This window comes from Elephantulus edwardii, unplaced genomic scaffold, assembly GCF_000299155.1.
Source record: "Elephantulus edwardii isolate Elephantulus edwardi_28Jun2011 unplaced genomic scaffold, EleEdw1.0 scaffold00171, whole genome shotgun sequence".
Taxonomy (NCBI): domain Eukaryota; kingdom Metazoa; phylum Chordata; class Mammalia; order Macroscelidea; family Macroscelididae; genus Elephantulus; species Elephantulus edwardii.
The window spans coordinates 3,592,203-3,612,891 of NW_006399921.1; the positions used below are offsets into that span (position 1 = coordinate 3,592,203).

At 43.8% G+C, this 20,689-nt stretch overlaps 1 protein-coding gene across 1 annotated transcript in view; it reads right to left on the reverse strand.

Moving 5' to 3' along the window:
• The window catches only part of SORL1 (sortilin-related receptor, L(DLR class) A repeats containing), a 236,260-nt gene that overhangs the window by 35,120 nt on the left and 180,451 nt on the right, over window positions 1-20,689 (reverse strand). The window contains exons 27-32 of the mRNA XM_006895608.1: window positions 17,397-17,504; window positions 16,185-16,316; window positions 14,167-14,298; window positions 12,906-13,040; window positions 11,769-11,924; window positions 8,918-9,067 (exon numbers count right to left, since the gene is read on the reverse strand). Coding sequence (XP_006895670.1) covers window positions 8,918-9,067; window positions 11,769-11,924; window positions 12,906-13,040; window positions 14,167-14,298; window positions 16,185-16,316; window positions 17,397-17,504 — 813 coding nt within the window. The remainder of the gene's footprint in view (window positions 1-8,917; window positions 9,068-11,768; window positions 11,925-12,905; window positions 13,041-14,166; window positions 14,299-16,184; window positions 16,317-17,396; window positions 17,505-20,689) is intronic.

The window sequence follows — 20,689 nt, forward strand, 5'->3', positions numbered from 1 at the left end:
CCCTCTATGAGGTGGATTGATTCGGGGAATGGGAGTGTCAAAGACAGTGCGATTGGCACAAGACAGAGCAGAGTTTAGGGCTGTTGTACACAGGGTCGCTATGAGTCGCAAGTGACTCGACGGCACATAACAAGAACAACAACAAGTCAGTGGCTAGATTCTTAACCATTATTTGATGTTCCCACTAGTTCTGAAAGTAGATCTGGAAGGCATGGGAGGATCCAAGTAGGAAGCTCTGACAACAAAAACATAAATGATCCTAAAAAGGGGGTAGACAGAAATGGCTAAAGGAGCAGAGTTCATCAGGGCTAGGCCCAGGTTCGGCCCTGCAGGGCTTCTCGCAAGGCCCTGTCTGACTCCTGAGCCACTTGGGGGCAGAAGTCTTATGTCAGAAACCCAAAGAACACAGTATAAAGTCAGTCCATCTAACTACTCCAAGTCCCAATGACCACATTATAATCCAGAACTTTTAACTGTGTTACCTTATGTGGCAAATGGACCATGAAGACGTGATTAAGCTAAGTACCCTGACTGAGGAGTTGGGGAGACTGTCCTGGGAGGATCCATCTAATAAAATGAATTCCTCAAAGCCCTGAGCCTTTCCAGTGTGGTCAGAGATGAAGATGTGAAGATGGAAGGAGAGATAACATGTCGCTGGCTCTGAAAATGCTGGGAGTGGTCACAAACCAAGAATGTGGACTCTGGACAAGGCAACAACACATATTCCTCTCCACAGGCTGGGGAAGGAAGTGACCCTGCTGTCACTTTGATTTTTGCCCCATGACACCTAAGAAACTCAGAACTTAAAAACAACAAAAAAAGAAACTCAGAACTTTAAGATAGTAGGTGGATGGCATCTTGAGCTAGTTTAGTAGTAATTTGTCCTAGTAGTCACAGAAAATTAATATTCACTCTAACATGTGCATTTGTCCAGATCTCACTTTGGGAATAAAGTCCTGGTTTCTTATGTTCAACTTACGTTCTTTGATTGGGATTTACATTCTAAACTCTTCCTTTCCTCCTCTTGTTCCCCACTTTCACAAACATATGCACACAGTTTTTCTATATATTAGTTATACAATTTCCATGCCAATATTATGAGCATCAGAATAAAATGAACATCAGAATAAAATGCATGAACATCAGAATAAAAAACCTTTCATACATTTCAATATATTCATCTAACCAGACCCTCAAAATGCCATCTTGGGACATTGCTAGAATCCCTAAACAGACCACTAACCCACTGTTACAATCTGAGAATAACTGACAATGATTCTTAACTTTGCTGAAGATAATTCAAAAACAACTATAACCGTACATCAACAGGAAGCTGCCAGAACTCAAGTCAGATGCAGAAGAGGATTTGGAATGAGGGATACCATTGCTGATATAAAAGAGATCTTAGCTCAAATTACAGAACCCTAGAAGGATTGTGCCTCTGTTTTATTGACTACCCAACAAACTATGTGTTGCGTTGTGAAGAATGAGCATTCTAAGCACTTAATTGTTCTCATGTAGAACTTATTAAAAAAAAACACAAACAAACAAAAAACCCACAACCCTTACTGCCGTCAAGTCAGAACTGACAGCCGACTCTCCTGAGAGATTATAAATCACAAAGAACGAGATTGCCTATTTCACGCTCATGGAGCAGCTGTTGGCTTCAAACCACCAGAAATTCGCCACCTTTGGGTTAACAGTGCAACTCCCTGTGGATAAGCCTCCAGGGCTCCCTTGTAGAACCTCCTTTCCCCCCATAAAGTATTGATAGTTTTACCAGCCTTTCAGTCAGAAGCCCAACACACAGAACACATGTGGTGGTGGCGGTGTCATGTGCTGTCGAGCTGACTACACCACACAGCAATCCAATGAACAACAACAGATCAGAATCTTGCCCTAACCTGAGCCATCCTCACCATCTCCGATATAAGCTCAGTTAGTCACCCTGTCAATCCTTCCTGCTGAGGGTCTTTCTTCCTTTCTCTTACCCTCTCCCTTTCTCAGCAAATCTTTTTCCAAGGACTGATCCTTATGACAACATGCCCAAAGTATAGGAGACAAAGCTCCCCTCTTCGCCTCTAAGGAACACTCTGGATGCACTTCCTCCGAGATAGACTTATTTGTTCTTTTGTCCCTAATGCATATAAAAAAACCCGATCTCAACTTTGCCCTATTGTCAGCCTCACAATCTCTAATACGCACAAGCCCACTGTTGCAATCACTGTGTGAATCTCCTTGAGGGTCTTATTCTCTTTTCCTGACCCTCCACTTTTCCCAACATGATGTCTTTTTCTGAGGGCTGGTCCCACTTGACAACATGCCCAAAATATGTGAGAGGTTTCACCATTCTCTGAGGAGCATCCAGGTTACACTTCCTCCAAGGCATATGTTGTTACTTTTATTTGCTGTTTAGTTGGTAGTGACCCATTGCCACCCCTCCAGCAAGATTTTAAAGGCTGTAAACCACATGGGAGGAGACTGCCCATCTTTCTCCCTCGGAGCGGCTGGTGGAGGCAATGCAGCTCCTTATCCACAATGCCTCCAGAGCTTCCTAAAGTCTATCAGATCCAGGGCTTATTTCACAGTGACTGTTTCCCATGCCCAGGCAGCTCCTCTTCTGCAAGCCGGCCACACAGGGCTGCATCTCCACCATCACCCTGGCATGTGGTTTCCCCTTTGCCCTTTGTCTGGATTAACTGTGCAAGTTCCTCTAATTACCTCCTCAGTAGTCATTTCCATTATTCACCAGTCCTTCAGCATATCCTCAGAGCGCTCCATAAGGGGGTGCTCCCAAGATGGAAAATCCAAGAGAGGGAGATCAGGAACGGTAATGTCTGTGGCACTCCCGGTATTAGCTGTAAACGTCCACCAGGGTGAAGAGGTGGTGGCAGTTCCAGAACCTAACGGCAAGCTGCGAGACTCTGATTCTTCTACAAAACCAGAATCTCCACCCAGCTCCTTTTCAGTCTGGCCTCTTTGGCTTTTCGCTGTTTCTTTTCTTTCCTTAATTTGTCATTCTACACCACAAAGAACATGTTGACTTAAAGAGACTCCAAATTTTCTGCAAACTCCTACTTCCTTTCTCTGTTTTGATGTATTCTCCGATTGTAGCCCTCAACATGGCTTGGTGATGTAACTATGTACAGAGAAACCTAAACAAGTATTTTATCTTTTCCTATCTCTACAATGGAAATAGAGCTCTAGGGACAAGAAACTGCACTACAATCCCAAATTCACATGGTTTGAATCCACCAGCCACTCCATGGGAGAAGGGCAGACAGCCCATGGAAGGCCAGCTATAGGTCAGTCTCAACTCAATGGCACACAACAACAATAAAATGGACGTAATACCAGAATCACAAGGCTATTACGGGAATTAAATGAAAGGCATATATGTAATGTGCTTTAAAAGGACATATTAAAGCCCGTGCACAAACACTGGCTTCCCTTTGAGAATCTGACCATTCCACCCAGAACAAAACGCTCTCTCACCATCTCTGTCATTTTATTTGCAGATATGGTAGGATGCCTTCCAATTATCATCCAAGCCATTAGAGACACTGTGAGCAGAACATTGCTACTTAAAAAAGCATCTGAGAATTTTCAAACATCAAATGGAAAGAATAAAGTTGAAGCAGCCTGAAGAAGATAGCATATGCTAAAGAAATGAGAATATAAAAAAAAAACCCAAAAAACACCAAAACACTAAACCCAAGAAAGAGCCCAAGAGAAGGAAAGCAAGTAGGCATAGCAATGGAGGAAATCTACAAAGCAACAGAACAACAAAGGAGGACAGACTTTTCAAGGCTGACTACTGGCACCGTCTAAAATGATGAAGAAATTTAACATAAATTGATACAGCAGAAGAATAAAGTTACCAACGATAAACTCTTCCCCCTAAATTGGAAATACAGTAACAATGCAAAACAAAGTCATTAATTTGGAAATAAAAAAGCCCTACCCTACAAATTAGAGAAACAGGGGGTGAGGGGTGGGAATATAGTTAAGTACAAGAACACAGAAATATTACGAAGAAAACAAAAAATATTCCTATCTGAAATGATCTGGTTGATTTGTTTATTTGTTCATATGAACGGTGGCTATGAGTGTCAAGAGATACCAAATTATCTGGGTCCTTTCAGCTACTGAGTTCCAGTTGACAAGTAGCAAGTGTAGGAACAGGCAGGGACTCATCCAAAAATGCAGGACTCAGTTCAGTTTCTGATTTAGGACAACAAGCAAGACTTTGGTGATGACAGATTCCTGTATAGATTTCCAAAACTAAAAGCACATGAATCACAAACAACTCACCTGAGCTTGGAAACAGAGGGAGAAAAGAAATTCAAGGACTCTCCAGGAGCATTTCTTTAAAACAAAAAAAGCAGTTGAGTAGCAACTTAATCAACTCTCCCAATCTCCAGACAAAGAAAGGATCCGCCAGACAGTCAAAACAAAGGCAGAAGTGACTCCTTTCATGGAGCAGGTATGGATTTTGAGGGGTCCCTGGATGAAACGCTATCTCACCTCTGTAAAAATGGAGTTTATCATGGCTGAAAACATAACATTAGGGGAAGAACTTCCACATTGTGGAAATTGCTAGGCCAAGATGGTTTTCCTCTCAGAGTTCACCATAACCTTAAAGGATCTAATGGAATGTGTCATCAAGCCAATCATTATAAAGAACAATGGGGGGGGAAAAGGAACAATGGAAGTGTGAAAACTGGCAAAGGCTCATTAAAGAGGTAAGCGCAGACAATCACTGGGAAGGACAACTGATGTTATAAAATGCAAAAATGCCTCCGACAGAGTCTGACTCTTCTAACATGCAGGGTATCTCCCATTGCCTTAGATTCCCATGTTAATGCATTACCAGCCCCATTATGCGGGACCCTCCAAATTGAAACCTTTACATCTTCAGCTTTTATCTCTCACCTCAGCTGGTAGCACCACCATTTCCCCAGCATAGATGCTATCAGCATTACTACCCAGATACCATGAGAAACTATCTCTTCCCTGCAAAAATGGCACAGATTAAAAACAAAACCAAGAAAACAGCAAATGCTGCAGAGGTTGTGGGGAAACTGGAGCTCTTTTGCACTGCTTGACGGATTGATTGTAAAATGGTACAACCACTATGGAAAAATGATATGGCACTTCCTCAAAAACTAGAAACATATGATCCAGCACTCCTAAGTATATGTCTTAGAGAAATAAGGGCAGGGACACAAATATACATAAGCCCACCCTTGTTCACTGTAGTATCATTATTCAGGGAGGTCTCCGAACTGTTAGGATGGGAGATAAATGTAGAGCAAAATTCAGATTCACAAAGGAGACTAGATTTATTAGACTAGAAGGAGAGACTGGAGGAAACCCTGACGCCATTGACTCTAAAATACCCTTTTAACATAGAGGATAACATAGAGGTCACCTTTCAATCAAATAATAGACTGGCCTATAAAATGAACAATCACACCCATGAGAAATATGTTCCAACCCAAAAGCAAAAATGAGAAGTCAAGGAAGAGCTGGGACACTGGAGAGATGGAAACAGGGCAGGCGGAGGAAAAGCGAAGAATGCCTACACACTGCAGGACAATCTGTGTGAACACTGTCCAATGCAATACTAATGTGTGGTGTGAATTTTCACTTAAAGCATAATGTTTCTTTTTAAAAAAAGGTAATCTGAAAAAGATACCAAGAGGCTACTACTCTCTTCCCATCTCCTCTGTCCTCTCACAATTGCCCCAATCTCCCCTTTTCTGTGCCAAGACCACCTCTCAATGAAGTTCAATCGATTGAAAATATAAAATCATTCTTGCTAAAACTGGCTCCCAATTAGCAAGAGGATAAAGTCCCAGCACAACCAACCTACACAAGCCCCGTGCCTGCCTCTCTGTGCCCACCTCGTGCCCACCCACAGTCACTCCACAGACCAGTTCCCTTAACATTCGGGCCTGTGTGAGTGTGACTACTGGGGGCTAGGATGCCCATTATCTCCCACCTTGTCCCACCCTCTCCTAAATCTCCTCAATGGATCTGTAGTCTCTGCTGATCTTTCCAGAAAGCTGGACAAATACACCTCAGAGCAACTGTAGCTCTGTAGAAGAGTCACTACTCCCTCTCACACTGTACATGATAAAGGCAAAATTTTCACCCTAAATAAGGTTGCCTTTGTCCTTGGCTCCAGAGAAGTAGCCCTTGCAGTAACTGAGGTACCCCGATCTGAGATTTCCAGGTCACAAATTAGAAGTGGTGCTGGCAAGTGGGAGCTGGCCACATTAGAAAAGATTCACCTGGGACCCAAATGCGGACTGGTCTCTGGAGGGATGATCTAGGCTATCATGTGGAACTAGCCAATTAAAGCCAGAACCTGAAGACTCAGAGGGTCCTCCTTGATGAAGGGGCAACGACATGCTCTATCTGAGATATGGAAGCTCTGCAACAGAAACCTTCCCAAACCTCACCTGTGCATCTCTTATGATGATCCTGATTTATAGAACTTCACTAGCATAAAACCAGGCATTGGAAGTACGTCTTCCATTAGTCATTCCAACAAATTAATGAACTCAAGGACAGTGTTCTCTTAACTTCTAAGGCCAGCCCTACCCGAGGTTGCTATGGTCAGAGAGAGAGAGAATGCTGTTGATTGCCATAGAGTCGAGCACAACTCACAGCAAATCTATGAACAAAAGACCTGAAGCCTTTCTATAACTATCGTTTTTTCTCAAAGTTCATAGAATTTCCAGAGGCATATTGTTCAGGAAGTAGATGTCACTCCTGCTTCCAAGAGAGGTACTACTGTGTCCCAAAACATGTCAGAAATTATGGGAAAGTGCAAAAGCGAGGACACACTCAACCTCTGTGTCTCGGGAAGCTGCCCCACGCTGCCTCTCTCATTCACACTGTCATCTTGTTATACAAGGTCCAATCTTAGTTATTCAATTGTTCCTCCTACAGAGTGTGTATCCTCAGCAAGCTTATTAACACTTGCCACATCATGCACGATCTGGATTTGTTCACAGAGCTGGAAGATGTTACTGGACATAAGGCATTTCCCCTCTCCCACGTCTCCCCAGGTTGAGCAGAGGACACTACTGCGGCTGGAAAGAACCAAAACCAAGCCTACCACCACCATCATATTGATTCTGACTCAGAGTAGCCCTACAGGACAGAGTAGAATGACCCCACAGGGTTTCCAAGGTTTTAAGTCTTTGTGGAAACAGACTGCCTCCTCATTCTCCTATGTAGCAGTTGGTAAGTTCAAACTACCAACCTGCATTTAGCAACTCAATGTTTAATCCACTGCACCAAGGGGCCGTCAGTTCTCTCTCTTCCCTTCCTCCCCACGTCTCACTGGGTGATATAGGACAGCACAGTAGTCTCCATTTGCTTGAGTCTAATGATCAGACATGGAACTCTTTAAAAGTATGTGCACTTAAAGAAAAAAAAAACAGGTATGTGTTTTGAAGCATTTCCTCCCCATTTCGTTGGATTGTTCAGTTCCTAGGGGAAAGTACTAGTGGAGTTAGCCTAAAAGTTGGCTTGGGGTGTTTTTTTGTTTGTTTGTTTGTTTGTTTGTTTTTTAGCCATTTAGCCTCTGGTCTCCGGCTACCTTAACTGCAGGTATATGATCTTATAAATCAGTATGGTCTTGCACATCACCAAATCAGCTTGCAAATCAACTGTGGGACTAAGATAAGAGAAAATGTTTCCCATACTGAGGAGCAAGCTTGAGGAGCTTGCGGCAGCAAGGCCCTAGAAAGAGCAAGGCCCTGGTGATGGAGAGACTGTGGCACTGCTGTGGACAAATGGTGGCAAGGTGTGACCTGAGGTTTCTTGCATTTGTGCTCGCCACGTTAAAGGATTGGTTCTTCTTACCAAATGCCTGAAGGTAAAGCTGACTTATAACTTGCTGGATTACTTGTTTGCTTGGAGGCAACCCTTGCTGGATGATTTGCATTTGACTGCTGAACTGAAACCAGAGCCTGGACTAACTGAGGAATTGTGCCTTGGAACCTGGACTTATATTGTGAGATATTCTTTGCCTCTCCCACTCTCCAACCTCCTTCCCAAACAAATTCCATTGTTGGCACTATAATGGTGAGTCTATGAGTCAGCAGCAAATAAAAGAACCCCTTGCTGTTGCTGTGGCTTTAGAGGGCTGAGCTATGGGCTCTTTATCTGTTTTCTGCTCTGGGGCAGTGAGGAGGCCTTGCTAGTCTCACTCCCTCCAGCCCTTTCAGAGAGACACACATGGTACTATGCCTCCACAGCCTGTTTACACCTACTTAGACAGTAACCAAATGTTTTGTTTTGTTTTTTAATGAGGTCTTCCCATGCGATTTTTCTAAATCACAAAATTTTTTAACACCAGGTTAAAGATGTTATTGTTAGATGCATTTGAGCTGACCAGAATCCAAAGAGACACTATAAACAACAGATCAAAACTTGTCCTAGTCAGAGCCATCCCAACAACGTCCGCTCAAGCCCACTGCTGTGGTCACTATATCATGGGATTAAGAGATGAGTCACTTTGTCTGCCATTTCTAGATAGTAAGCCTTGGTAAGGTTCCACCAAGTAGCTCTGGCTGTCATTTGTTTGAAAGAGTATGTTAAGAGATGTAAGTATTTAGCATATTTATAGAAAAACCTACAGAAGATATTTTTTCTCTTAGTCTTTCAGAGAGTATGTAAGCTAAAAAATGCTCCCAGTATTAATTGTCCAACTTCTTCAAAGAAGAATGTGATCATGACAATGATATGGGTCCTGGTGGCCAAGTCTACATAAGAGAATGGGGAGAAGATATGGCTACAGGTACAGAGCCTCACACCTGGGTGTATTGGTCCAGAAACAAACGGGCCCCAGTGCCCTCTACAGCCTGCCTGGGGTTGACCCCTCGTGGCTACTCACGGCAGTTGGCCTCGTCCTGGCCATCCTGGCAATCGCGATGGCCATCGCAGCGCTTCCAGTTGGGGATACACTTCTTAGGCTGTCGACATTCAAACTCAAACCGGTCACACTGCCCGAGCTGAGTGGTAGTGGAGGTGGCAGTGACATTTGCTAGGAAAATAAAAGAAAGAGTCTTGAAAATTCACTTTTTAGCATTGACGCTGCTAGCCAGTCATAGCAACCAGTTCAATTATAAGATTAAAGCACTTTAGGACTTTCAGTGGGGACCGAGGGGCAAACATGAGTTCTAGATATAAAGTCAACATCCAGAACAACAATTTATCCACTCTCTCTCACAGAATGCCACTAAAGTCACAGTGAAGAGACTGCTTTGCAAGACAAGTTCCCGGCCAGCAATAAGAGCAAAATCTAGTGAGATAGCAATAAATGCTGGCAAAGACGTACAGAGATTAGAATTACCTATCTGCAATAACTTGAGCAAGCAAACAAACAAAAGCCTGTTATTAAGTTTAGGATACTGAGGATGTTCAGAATTTTTCAGTGGATTTTCAAAGAGGTTTGTTCCAAACCACCAAAAGTTTTAAGAACCATGGTGCTAAAAATGTAAGATGGATGGAAAAGAACAGTTAAGAACTAAGCCAGGAAGCTAGGCCAGGTTAAGTCACAGCGCTTACTAAAAAACATGGGGGTGGAGGACGGGGATGGGTGGCCATCAGAGGTTTTCAAACCCTGGGGAAGACATGACTATGAATTAATGCACAGCTTTATTGAGAGATCAAATGAAAAGAGGGGGAAAGTGAATCAGAGTAAACATTTAGGAAATGTTTATACTGATGAAATCTAAGAGTTAGTGATAATCCCAAATTTAATTACCACCAACAATGTAAATGCAAAGGAAAGCACAACAGCTGAATGGATTGTGAAGATGGGGATTCACTTAGAGCTGCTTGCTGAGCTAGGCGTCATTTAGCACAATCTGTGAACATTCTAGTCAGAGAGGGTCTACGACCACTATCTGAGAGGATAATCAAGTTACTGAGTAGATTGGCAGGCCTTGGAGGGGAATGGGAGATACAGAGAAATGACTTTTAAACAATTCCTTTCCATTTGAGAAGATTTCTGGGACAACTATTTGCCTGTTATTGTGGTAGGTACAGTGAGAAACTCTAAATAGGAAGTGATGCAACCCCAAAACATGACATACATACATATGATTACTATGCAAAGAAAAGATTTACACACATAACATAATTATTGTTGTTGTGTGTCGTTGGGTTGGCACCCACTCATGGCTCACCCTCCAGTGGGTTTTCAGTGGCTGTAAATCACACAGGAGAAGATGATCCATCTTTCTCCCAAAGAGCAGCTGGTGGATTCAAACTGCATGCCTTCGGGCTGTCAGCACAACTCCTTACCCACTGTACTACCAGAGCCCCTTCACATAATTAGGACTTGAGACGTCCATATAGCAAATCAGAGTTCTTACACAGTATGAGCTCTTACTGCACTTGACTGCTAATTAAAAGGCTGAAGGTTCCAGTCTACCCAGAGGCAATGTGGAAGAATGGTCAAGTGATTCATTTCTGAAAAATCAACCACTGAAAAAAAAATCAAACCACTGTGGTGCCAAGTCCTTCTCTGACTCACGTGGGGTTGCTATGAGCTGGAAATGCCTCAACAGTAACTGGTTTTCATGTGGCAAATTAAAAGTAAGGATCAAAAGGACAAGGGCAAGTTTAAGGAGACATGAAAAGTGATCCACACAAGCTGTGGAGCTAGGAAAGATCCTCTGAGATGGGGCTTTAGAGAGTAGTGATACTTTCTTGTTGAGGCAGAAGTCTCAACCTTTATGGGCCTAAGAATCACAGGGAGAGCTCTTGAGATTCACCCAGACATTCTGCCTCTATATTGCTGAGAAATATTCCAAGTGATTTCTGACTTAGAGGAATACTGACACTATGTCAAGATTTATATATAAACTACATGCTTCCATTTCTCCTATCAATAGTGGGTTTCACAAACAGGGAGACCCAGAGGGAAAGGCCAAAGAGAGGAGCTTCTAATGAAGACAAAAGTCATGAAGGAGGGGTACAGGCAAAAAGGGTAGATCTGTCCACTGTGGACAAGGACCCCAAGTTGGTGGATTTAAGACCTGTGGAGGACGAAGTGTCAACTCATGTGGGAAGAAATGAAAGGTCTAGATTTGATCTTCTGGATAAGAAGAAACCATTGATGATTTAAAATATGCAAGTGATGGGATGGATGGAAATAGTCTTACAAGAGAAAATAGTCTTCAAGGAGAACGGTTACTATGATGATTGGAGGAAAAGACTATGAAAATTATGGCAAAACAACTGTCCATCTTTTTACTGTAACTGAGTTCAGAATAGAATCCAGTTTTGGAGAAGACACAGCTTCCTCATCTATGCTCTGCTTTCCGACACAGGCATGAATTGATGGGGTCTCTAGGTCGGCCCAGACCTTCAAGGACTATAGCTCCTGCACAGATCTTCAGCTGCCCGTATTTAGCCACTAGATGGCAGCATGTCCCCTTCTTTTAGTTGAAAGAACTAGCAACTAGAAGGCTGAGCTCTCTCCCCTGAGTTTAATATACACAATAACCTTCCCATAATTCCAGCAGTAATTTCCTGCCACGCAGGAAGCAAAGGTAACCAACCAATTGCTGCCAGGATGAAAAGCAGGCTGGCCTTTTCTTACAAATAATAGGTACGGAAGACATTCCAGTTGTGCCCCTTCCTGGTCTGCAGCACATAACCCCAGCACCCCCTTCCATTAGGCTCGGCTGCACCCCCAGCGGCAGGTGCCATGGGAGAGCGAGGCCCACACTCACCAGGGGAGGGGCAGGCCTCCTCATCCGAGCCGTCTGTACAGTCGCGGTACCCGTCGCACACCCAGCTGTCCATCACACAGGCCCCACTGCTGCAGCGGTAGTAGTTGGGAAGGCACGTGGAGGGCCCAGACGTCGGGGAGGGAAGAGCGTGTGAATCTAGGAGAACATCAAGCAAAGAAACCCACAGAGTGTCACAAAGACCTTGGTCCAAGCGAAAAGGTATCCCACACCAGGGCCAAGAGTCCACTCTGTAGCCAAGGGAGGCAGCTGGCAGGGGCTTCCACAGAGCAGGGCGTAAAACCCTCACCTCCTGCACTTTATCCTGGACGGCACTCTCCCCCTCAGTTAGGACACTCGGTTTGAGGGAGCCTTAAGATGAACGTGCTTTCAAAGGGGCTCAGGTACACTGGTGGAAGGAACTCGAAAAGCACAAGGTGGCTGCGGAAATTTCTGCTTACTTATTTCTTCTGGTTCATACAATTGCAGTCACTCCAAGACCTGGCACCAAAATGAAGACTAAATGGAGAGGCTTCTGAGCTCCCTAAGCACTCTGAGGAGCTTGCTAAAATGCAGATTCTGACTCAGGGGCCTGGGCAAGGGACCCCAGCAGGTGTGAGTGCTGCTGGTCCACAGATTTGAGCAGTTTAGGGAGGCTAATCTCCAGAGGGAGCTCTCGCTGTCAGCCCGGGGCTTCTGATCCTTCGTTCCGGCTCAACCCCTGCAAAGACCTGAGCATGTCCACCCCGGCCACACCGAGTCAGAATCTACATTCTGTAAGAATCACCACAGGATCCTGTTAGAATATAAATTCTGACTTGGTGTACCAGGAGTGGACATGCAAATACTTAGCAAGGAGTTGAGAAGAATGAGCCAATTCCCTATAAATACAGAATTAATCATTTAGAGTCCCCTCATCTTGCCCCCAGAGAACTAAGAATCAACAAGCCAGGCAGTGAGAAACCAGGGCTTCCAACTGGTTCGTTCTGAGAGACCACACATTATGGATTCTGAATACCTAGAGTGGAAATTAACATTCAGTAGGGGGTCAAACTGCCACAGAGGAGTTCCAAACTTGGTGAAATACACAATTTGGTCCTGCCAGAATGAAACCTGTGCAGGTACATGGGTGGGCCTCACCTCCACAATCCTTCTCATCAGACCAGTCCCCACAGTCATTCTCCTGGTCACATTTCCACCTGATGGGGATGCAGTGGCCATTCTCACACTGGAACCTGAAGTAGCGGGAACAGTTGGGGGCCTCTGTAGGGTTTTCTGGGAAGATCAAGAAAGGATATCACAGTTATTTGTCCTCTACACACATTCATAGAGCTCCAACAACATGCATCCCCTCAACTATGAGTCCATTCCAACTCAACAGTACAGCACCACTATGGGTCAAGTTTCAAATTCAAGACTTAACCAGAAGCTTCAAAAACTAGCAGCAAGGGAGCTCTGGTGGTCTAGTGGCAAGAAATTGAACTGCAATCCCAGAAATGTGTGGTCTGAATCCACCAGATGCTGGAGAAGGAGGGGAAATCTCCTATACCAGTCAGATCAGATTTGACAGTACACACAAAAAATAATAAAAAAGTCTAAAATAAAAATTTTTTAAAAAATCAACTAGCAGCAACTACTGCTTGGAGAAAATGGGCTGTCAGGAACCTCTCCAAAATGCTGGAGAGCAACAATGTCAGTTTAAGGAGTAAGGTGCACCTGATCCAAGTGATGGTCTTTTTAATTACTTGCTCTGCATATGAAAGTTGGTCAATGAATAATGAGAATGACAGAAAAAGAATTGAAGCCTTTGAGTTGTGGTGATGGAGAAGAGTCCTGAATGACCCATGGACTACCAAAAGAACAAACTAGTTAGTATCTAGTAGTTTTGGAGAAAGTGAAAACAGAGTGTTCCTTGGAGGCAAGGATGGGGAAGTTTCATCTCCCATACTTTGGGTATGTGAGGGGCATGTCCTTGGAAAAGAACATTATTCTGGGAAAGGTAGTGAGTCAGTGACAGAGAAAAAGACTCCCCCAAACAAGATGAACTATGACAGTGACTACAACAACCAGCTCTTGTGTGTCAGAGATGATGAGGACGGCAGCGTCGCTGTGGCCATAGCTGACTTGACAGCACCTAACGACTACTGAGGAGTCCTTCTGGGTGGTGCAAATGGTTTAAGCACTTGGCTGCGAACCGAAAGTTTGGAGATCAGAGCCCACCCAGAGGAAGCTCAGCAAGAAAGGCCTGGTGATCTACTTCTGAAAAGCTCACGGGCTGCAGCCCTGTCCTACACACTTGGAGATGCCGTGAGAGGGAGCTGACTGGGCAGCAGCTGGAATGGAGGGGTACAGGGGTGGCCTGAACCTTGGGGAGGAGCAGAATGAGGATTCTCGCTCTTACCACAGTTGGCCTCGTCAGAGTAATCACCACAGTCATCCATCCCATCACATTTCCAAATCAAACTGATGCACACGCCGTTCTGACACTGGAAACTGAACTCATCACAGACCTTGTGGAATTCAGGATCTTGGGCTGAATAAGAAACAAACAGCCATGAACCAAGGTCATTCCCATAGTGACGACCAATAGTGCTGTTCAGACCAAGAGGCAAGTTGCCTCTTCCAAGAGTTTTTTTCTATAGTAAAGATTTTGTGGCAGCAAAAGCCAAATTTCATCTTAACAAAACACACATATTAAATGTACTTTTTAGGCGAGTGTCTTCCTAAACAGCATGCGTCTGGAAACTATGAACCTTGAGAAACGACAATAGGCTTCAGGTTTTTTACTCATAGGATCGCAATGAGTCATGCTCGACTTGACAGCAACCAACAATAACAACATATACACAGGGCACTATCCTAGGCAATAGGGGACCTCTCATAGCCTGGTGGGTAAGGAGTTGTGCTGCCAACCCACAGGAATGGGGTTTGAATCCCCCAGCTGCTCAGAGGAAGAAAGGTGGACAATCTCTTCTCATATGATTCCATTACCCTGAAGGATCAGCTATAATTCAGTTCTAACTTAAGGGCACATAAAAACATATCAGCCATAGGGAGTTCTGGTGACACAAAGAGCAAAGTGTTTTGCTTGCTAATTATTACTTCAGCTGTTCAATCCCACAGCCACTGTATGAGGAACAAGATGCATGTGGCAGTCCACTTCCGTATATTCGGAGAGTCTTGGAAACCTTACTCTTTCCTGTAGGGTTGCTATGAGTCAGATCAACTCAGCGAGTTTGTCTCTTTTTATTTAGTGCTAGGAATTGGGTACGGTGTTGCAATGGGCACTCTTGTGCGATTCACTGCCTCTGAAACCTGATAGGGGGCAGGCAGCTATGGATCAGTTCCAACTCACTGGCACACAACAGCAGCAGAAATAGGGTACAGTCATGAACAAAGCAGAGCCTCAGTCTCGAGAAGCGAACACCAGGATAGGAGAGACAGTAGGATAAACAGTGGTAAAGGGATGGTGTGCTCTTCAATATAGCACCCAGATGAGGGTCACCTCAGGCAAATCGTGGTCATTGTCCTTGCTCCCTTTATGAAAGGGCAGGCAATCCTCGATCAAAGGTTCACCAGGCCCACAGACAACTCCCACTCATCCCCTGAAACCACTGAGCTCCTCTCACACCAAGGCCTGGAAGCAGCTCGCTCAGGTCCACGCCCTGCTGAGCATGTGTTTCCACACCAGATAAACTGAGTCAGCGTCTACACTTGTACATAATCCCCAGATAGAGAACTACTACCTTAAATATGAGATTAAACAAAAGAACTGCAAAATCACCAGAGGACCTTGGTGCTAAAATGTAGATTCTGATCTTAAATATTTGAGGGGGAAGGGGAGGGGCACACACACACTCTTAGAGAGTTAAACTCCAGTGAATCCCTTCAAAGCACTGCTTACAAAAAAATCATCACAATCACCTTAACCTGCTGAACATGCAGTTTTAAAGGCTTCAATTCAAGCCTTTTCTTGCACTATGAAACAAAAACTAAGACACATTGCCTTCGGCTCATTTCTGACTCACGGTCACCTACCAACAGGTTTCTAAGGCTGTCTGCCCAGCTTTCTCCTTCGGAGCTGCTGGTGGACTTGAACCACATATCTTTCAGTTAGCAACACCAACACACATGTATACCTTGTCAAATAGTAAGTACTCAATAAACTACATGTTACACCACGAGGGTCCCTTTTTCTTGGATAAATAAGAACCACATGTATATCTTCTGATTTACCAATGAACTGAACTTGGGAAAGGACCATTTGTAACCCAGGAACTGCTGGTATGTACCCTCAATCCAGATTTGAAAACAGGATGGTTGAATATTCCACCCCCCAGAGGCCCACCACTTGCAGTCTCCAGAGAACCTGAGTTTTCAACCCCCACCAGTCTCCATGCCACAACCCGTCCCACTTACAGCATCCAGCAAACGCCGCGTCCTCATCAGACCCATCACGGCACTGGACAATGCCATCACACACCATGGAGTGGAACAGGCACTGCTGACGGTTCTTACACAGGAAGTCCATGAAGCGTGTGCACAGGGGCTCTGTGGGGTCCAGATGGGGGAAAACACCATGAGTCCTCCAGGCTGCTGGGCCCATGCACACTGGCACACAACCACAACTGCCACCATCCATCTACTGAGCACTCGCAGTGCCGAGGACTGAGGCAAGCACTTGACATGCGTGCACTGGTAAGCCTCCAAGAAGGCATATGTTTTCAAGATGAGAGTACAAGGACTTGGCAGCACTCACTTAAGTACCGAGGGTGTACAGCTGGTGAGGGTGGAGCCAGAACTGGGATCCAGGGCTGTCTGAAACCCACATCCAAGATCTAAATCACTGCTGATACAAGACTGACTAGATAATGTGGGGTTGCCAATTTTGATTATAAAACGCAGGGAGTGAATGGTGTAGGTTCTGCAGGCCATGAGGCCACTGGAGCAAACCCTCTGCTGTTGGAGGATGGAACAGCTACAGACAACACATAAGTGAAGGAGCAGTGATTCTCAATAAAACTTTACAAAAATCGGGAATCTTCTAGATTTGGCACAAAGCAGGATGACGACACTGGCTCTTAACCTAGTCTGCAAGTTGCAATCATCTGGAGTATTTGAAGAAAATAAACCAAATCAATCAAATGCCCTGGCTTCACTTTAGACTAATCACAGCAGAGTTGCCCATAAGGAGATCCAGGTGCCAGTAGCTTTTAAAGCCCACCACGTGATTCAAATATGCAACCGTTGCTGGGAACCACTGAACCAAGACAAGCTTTCTAAATCTAACAAAACTAAGTAAAAAGAGTGTCGGGAACTAAAAATGCTACCTGAACAATAGTCAGTGATGCTAATAAAAGAAATTAAGCCAGAGAAATAAGTGTGAAATGTGTTATAGAATATTGCAACTCAACACAAAGTATTCATAAAGCAAAAACAATTTTCCAATGATTCCTCTCCTGCCTTCTGCCTGCTTTTCTTTACTCAAATGAAGTCTGTCCTCCAAGAGTCAACATGGTTACCAACTTTGCCACAAGCAGGGATGGAGGAAAAGGAAGGACCGGCCCGTGTATACTGTGTGTTCACAGGCGCCCAGGCCGCACACCTCCCTGCAGAGGGCTGAGGACTCACCGCAGTGCTGCTCATCCGAGCCGTCCGCACAGTCATGCAGACCGTCACAATGCTTGCTGGATGGGATGCAGACGCCATTGGGGCAGCGGAAGCCATTGCACTTCTTCTCTGGAAGTCAAGGACAGAGAAGAAATAATGAGGATGCTGACACAACTGAAGAATGAAACTAATGTCAATGAACAGTGTGTGTCAAGACTGGTGAACTGGGAACCAGTTTTATTATGTGTACTTTCACTAAAAATATAGTTAAGTATTGGATGAAGGGGAAAAAAGTGGACCACCACGAGGAAGCACAATCTGGCCATGCTGTTGTTACATGCAGTAGAGTCAACACCAAATATCCACAACTCACAGCGACCCTATCAACAGCCGACCTGAAGCCTGCCCTGTGACATCCACATCATCTCTGACACACTAGAGGCCACTGCTAAAGACACCATGTCAATCCATTTGACTGGTGTCGTCCTCTCTTTCGCTGACCCTCCATCTTTCCAAGCATGATGGCCCTTTCCAAGCAATAGTTTCACCTGGCTACATGTTCAAAATATAAAAGATAAAGCTTCATCATTTTTGCCTCCAAGGAGCACTCTGGTTGCACTTTTCCCAAGACATACCTGTTCGTTCTTTTGGCAGTCCATGGGGTATTCAGTACTCTTCTCCAGCATAAATCAATAGCATCAATTCTTCTGTTATCCTTATTCACTGTCCAGCTCTCTGATGCACAATAGGTTATTAAGAAGACCATGGTATGAATCAGGCACACCTTTAGTCTTTAAACTGACATAACTGATGTTCATTATTTTGGAGCGGTCCCTGACAGTGAACTTGCCCAATTTAATGTCTCCTGATTTCCTGACGGCTGGTACCGAGGGTGACACTTAATCATACTCATACAGAATCTGTACCTACACTAAGAAGCTTTTGCCCCAACAGAGGAAGGGAGCACTGCATAGTTTAAAATCATGAAGAGTATGTGTCAGTGTTGTATCCTTTCTTCATAACTATTCAAACATTATGCTGAGCACAAAATTGACAAAGCCAGACTCTATGAAGAGGAATGTGGCATCAGGATTGGAGGAAGACTCATCAACAATCTGCAATATGCAAATAACACAATTTTGCTTGCTGAAAGTCAGGAGGATATGAAACACTTGTTAAAGAAGATCAAGGACTACAGCCTGTGGTATGGATTATATCGCATCATCAAGAGAACAAAGGACCAACAGTCTAGATGACAGAGAAAGGACGGAAGCTGCCACATTAGTCACCTAATTAATGCTATAAAACAAAAAGTTCAAGAAGGAGTGCATGTAAAAAAAATCTGATATATAAGCTTTTCCTCAAATAAAAAAGTATTAATTTTAAAATGGGGGGGGGTGCCATCTTATTTGTTGTAATACATTTTCTAACAGACTGGAAACCAGCTCTATGTCCTTCAATATGGGATTATTTAATAAGTTATTATAGTGCAGTAAAATGATGTAAAAATGCGGAAAAAATTATTTATGTAAAAATCAATGTGCCTTAGAGATAAAAAGATGAGGGGGGAAAGTGCAAAACAATATGCATAGTATCTTATTATTGAAAAATAGAATTCACAGTATACGTCATATGCTCGTATACGAACAAAAACATCCCTGATCTATTAATTGTAGTTGCTCTAAGGAGAGAGTGAAAACAGACAGACACAGAACACTTTCTTCTATTTTTTCTATTTTATCTATTCTGAACCATGAAATTTTTCTGAAAGGGAACTAAGTGAAAAGTTTCAGTAAGTGTGAAAAGGAGGACATAAAAGCAGATTGTGAAAATCATCGTTAGATTTTATAAAAGTCCTTTTACCTGTTCACACCTTAAACCTTTAAGAATTCTAAGTCTAAGCCAATCCAGACAAAATGAGTCCTAGGAAATGTCAAATGATTGAAGTGTTGCACCTAGGTCCTTGGGAAATAAAAAACAAACGATCCTGCTGTTTGTCTCAAGTCCTTGCACCAGGACCCCCTTCCTCCTGAACAGCAAAGATCACCAGCCCTCAAGCTTAGACATCGGTTCTTACGTGGCAGCTGTAGCCTTTGCAAACTCAAAACCTTGATAGAACAGGTATGGATCAGGTGCATTCACTCACGGCTGGAACGGATTCATACTTGATCCTCCTGTGGATTTCCGAAGCTATAACTCACACAGGAAGAAACTTTTTCACCGAGAGAAGCTGGAGAATTTAAATTGCCAGAGAAGTACTGCCTTTGTTGAGCAGCACAACTCCCTACTGATGTCACCAGAGCTCCCTAAATGTACTTTAATCTTGTAAAAGGGCATTGTTCCTAAGTGATTAGCCATAAGGCAAGTAAACAGAGAAACAATGAGTACTCCTACTTAGAGAAAAGAATCTCTGGGTATGCCAATGGCTAACTGAGCTGTTAAGCAAAAGGTTGGCTGAGTGCACCCTGAGCAGAGCCTCAGAAAAAAGGCCTGGTCACATATTCCTAGACACGCAGTTGTGGCACCATTCTACTCTGATATACAAGGAGCTGTCATGCGTTAGAATCATTTTGGTTGGTTTTCAGAATCACTAAGTGTTTTTCTTATAGAAATGTTTAAAGTCACTAAATATAAAATGAAATTATAAAGGATAAGCTACTACTAACTACTACTATTTACTAGGGAGCACTGGTGGCCTAGTGGCAAGAAGCTGGGCTGTAATCGCAAAAGCATAGGGTTCAAATCCACCAGCTGCTTTTAAGGAGAAGGATGGCAATTTCCTCTGATGTGACTGACTGCCTGTGAAAAACCTGCTGGAGGGTCTGTTATGGGTCAGTGAAGATTTGGCAGTACAAAGCAAAAACTCCTACTATTTACTACTCACTACCGAAATGAAACTGGCTCATAGCTGACCCTCAAGCAGGTTTCCAGAAGCAGCAAATCAAACAAGAGGAAAATGTTCATCTTTTTCCCGAGGAGCAGTTAAATTTGAAACAGCTGCCATAGGGTTGGCAGCACAGATCCCTACCCACTGGGCCATCAGAGTTCCCTAACTAAGCCTCATTAAATTAGTGAAAATATCTAAAAGATAAAATGTAACATCAAAGCAGAATCAGTTGGAAATGTAATCTGGGAACTACAAAAACTGATCAGAAGCTGTGACCCAAGTAATTGAATTTGAGGATCATATCCCAGGAACGCTCTCAAAACAAAAACAAGCAAATCATTTCCAAGACAAGAAGAGTGTACTGTGCATAACAGGGTAAAACGAAAAACACCCAAATGCTCCACAAGGGAGTGGCTTAAATAAGCCA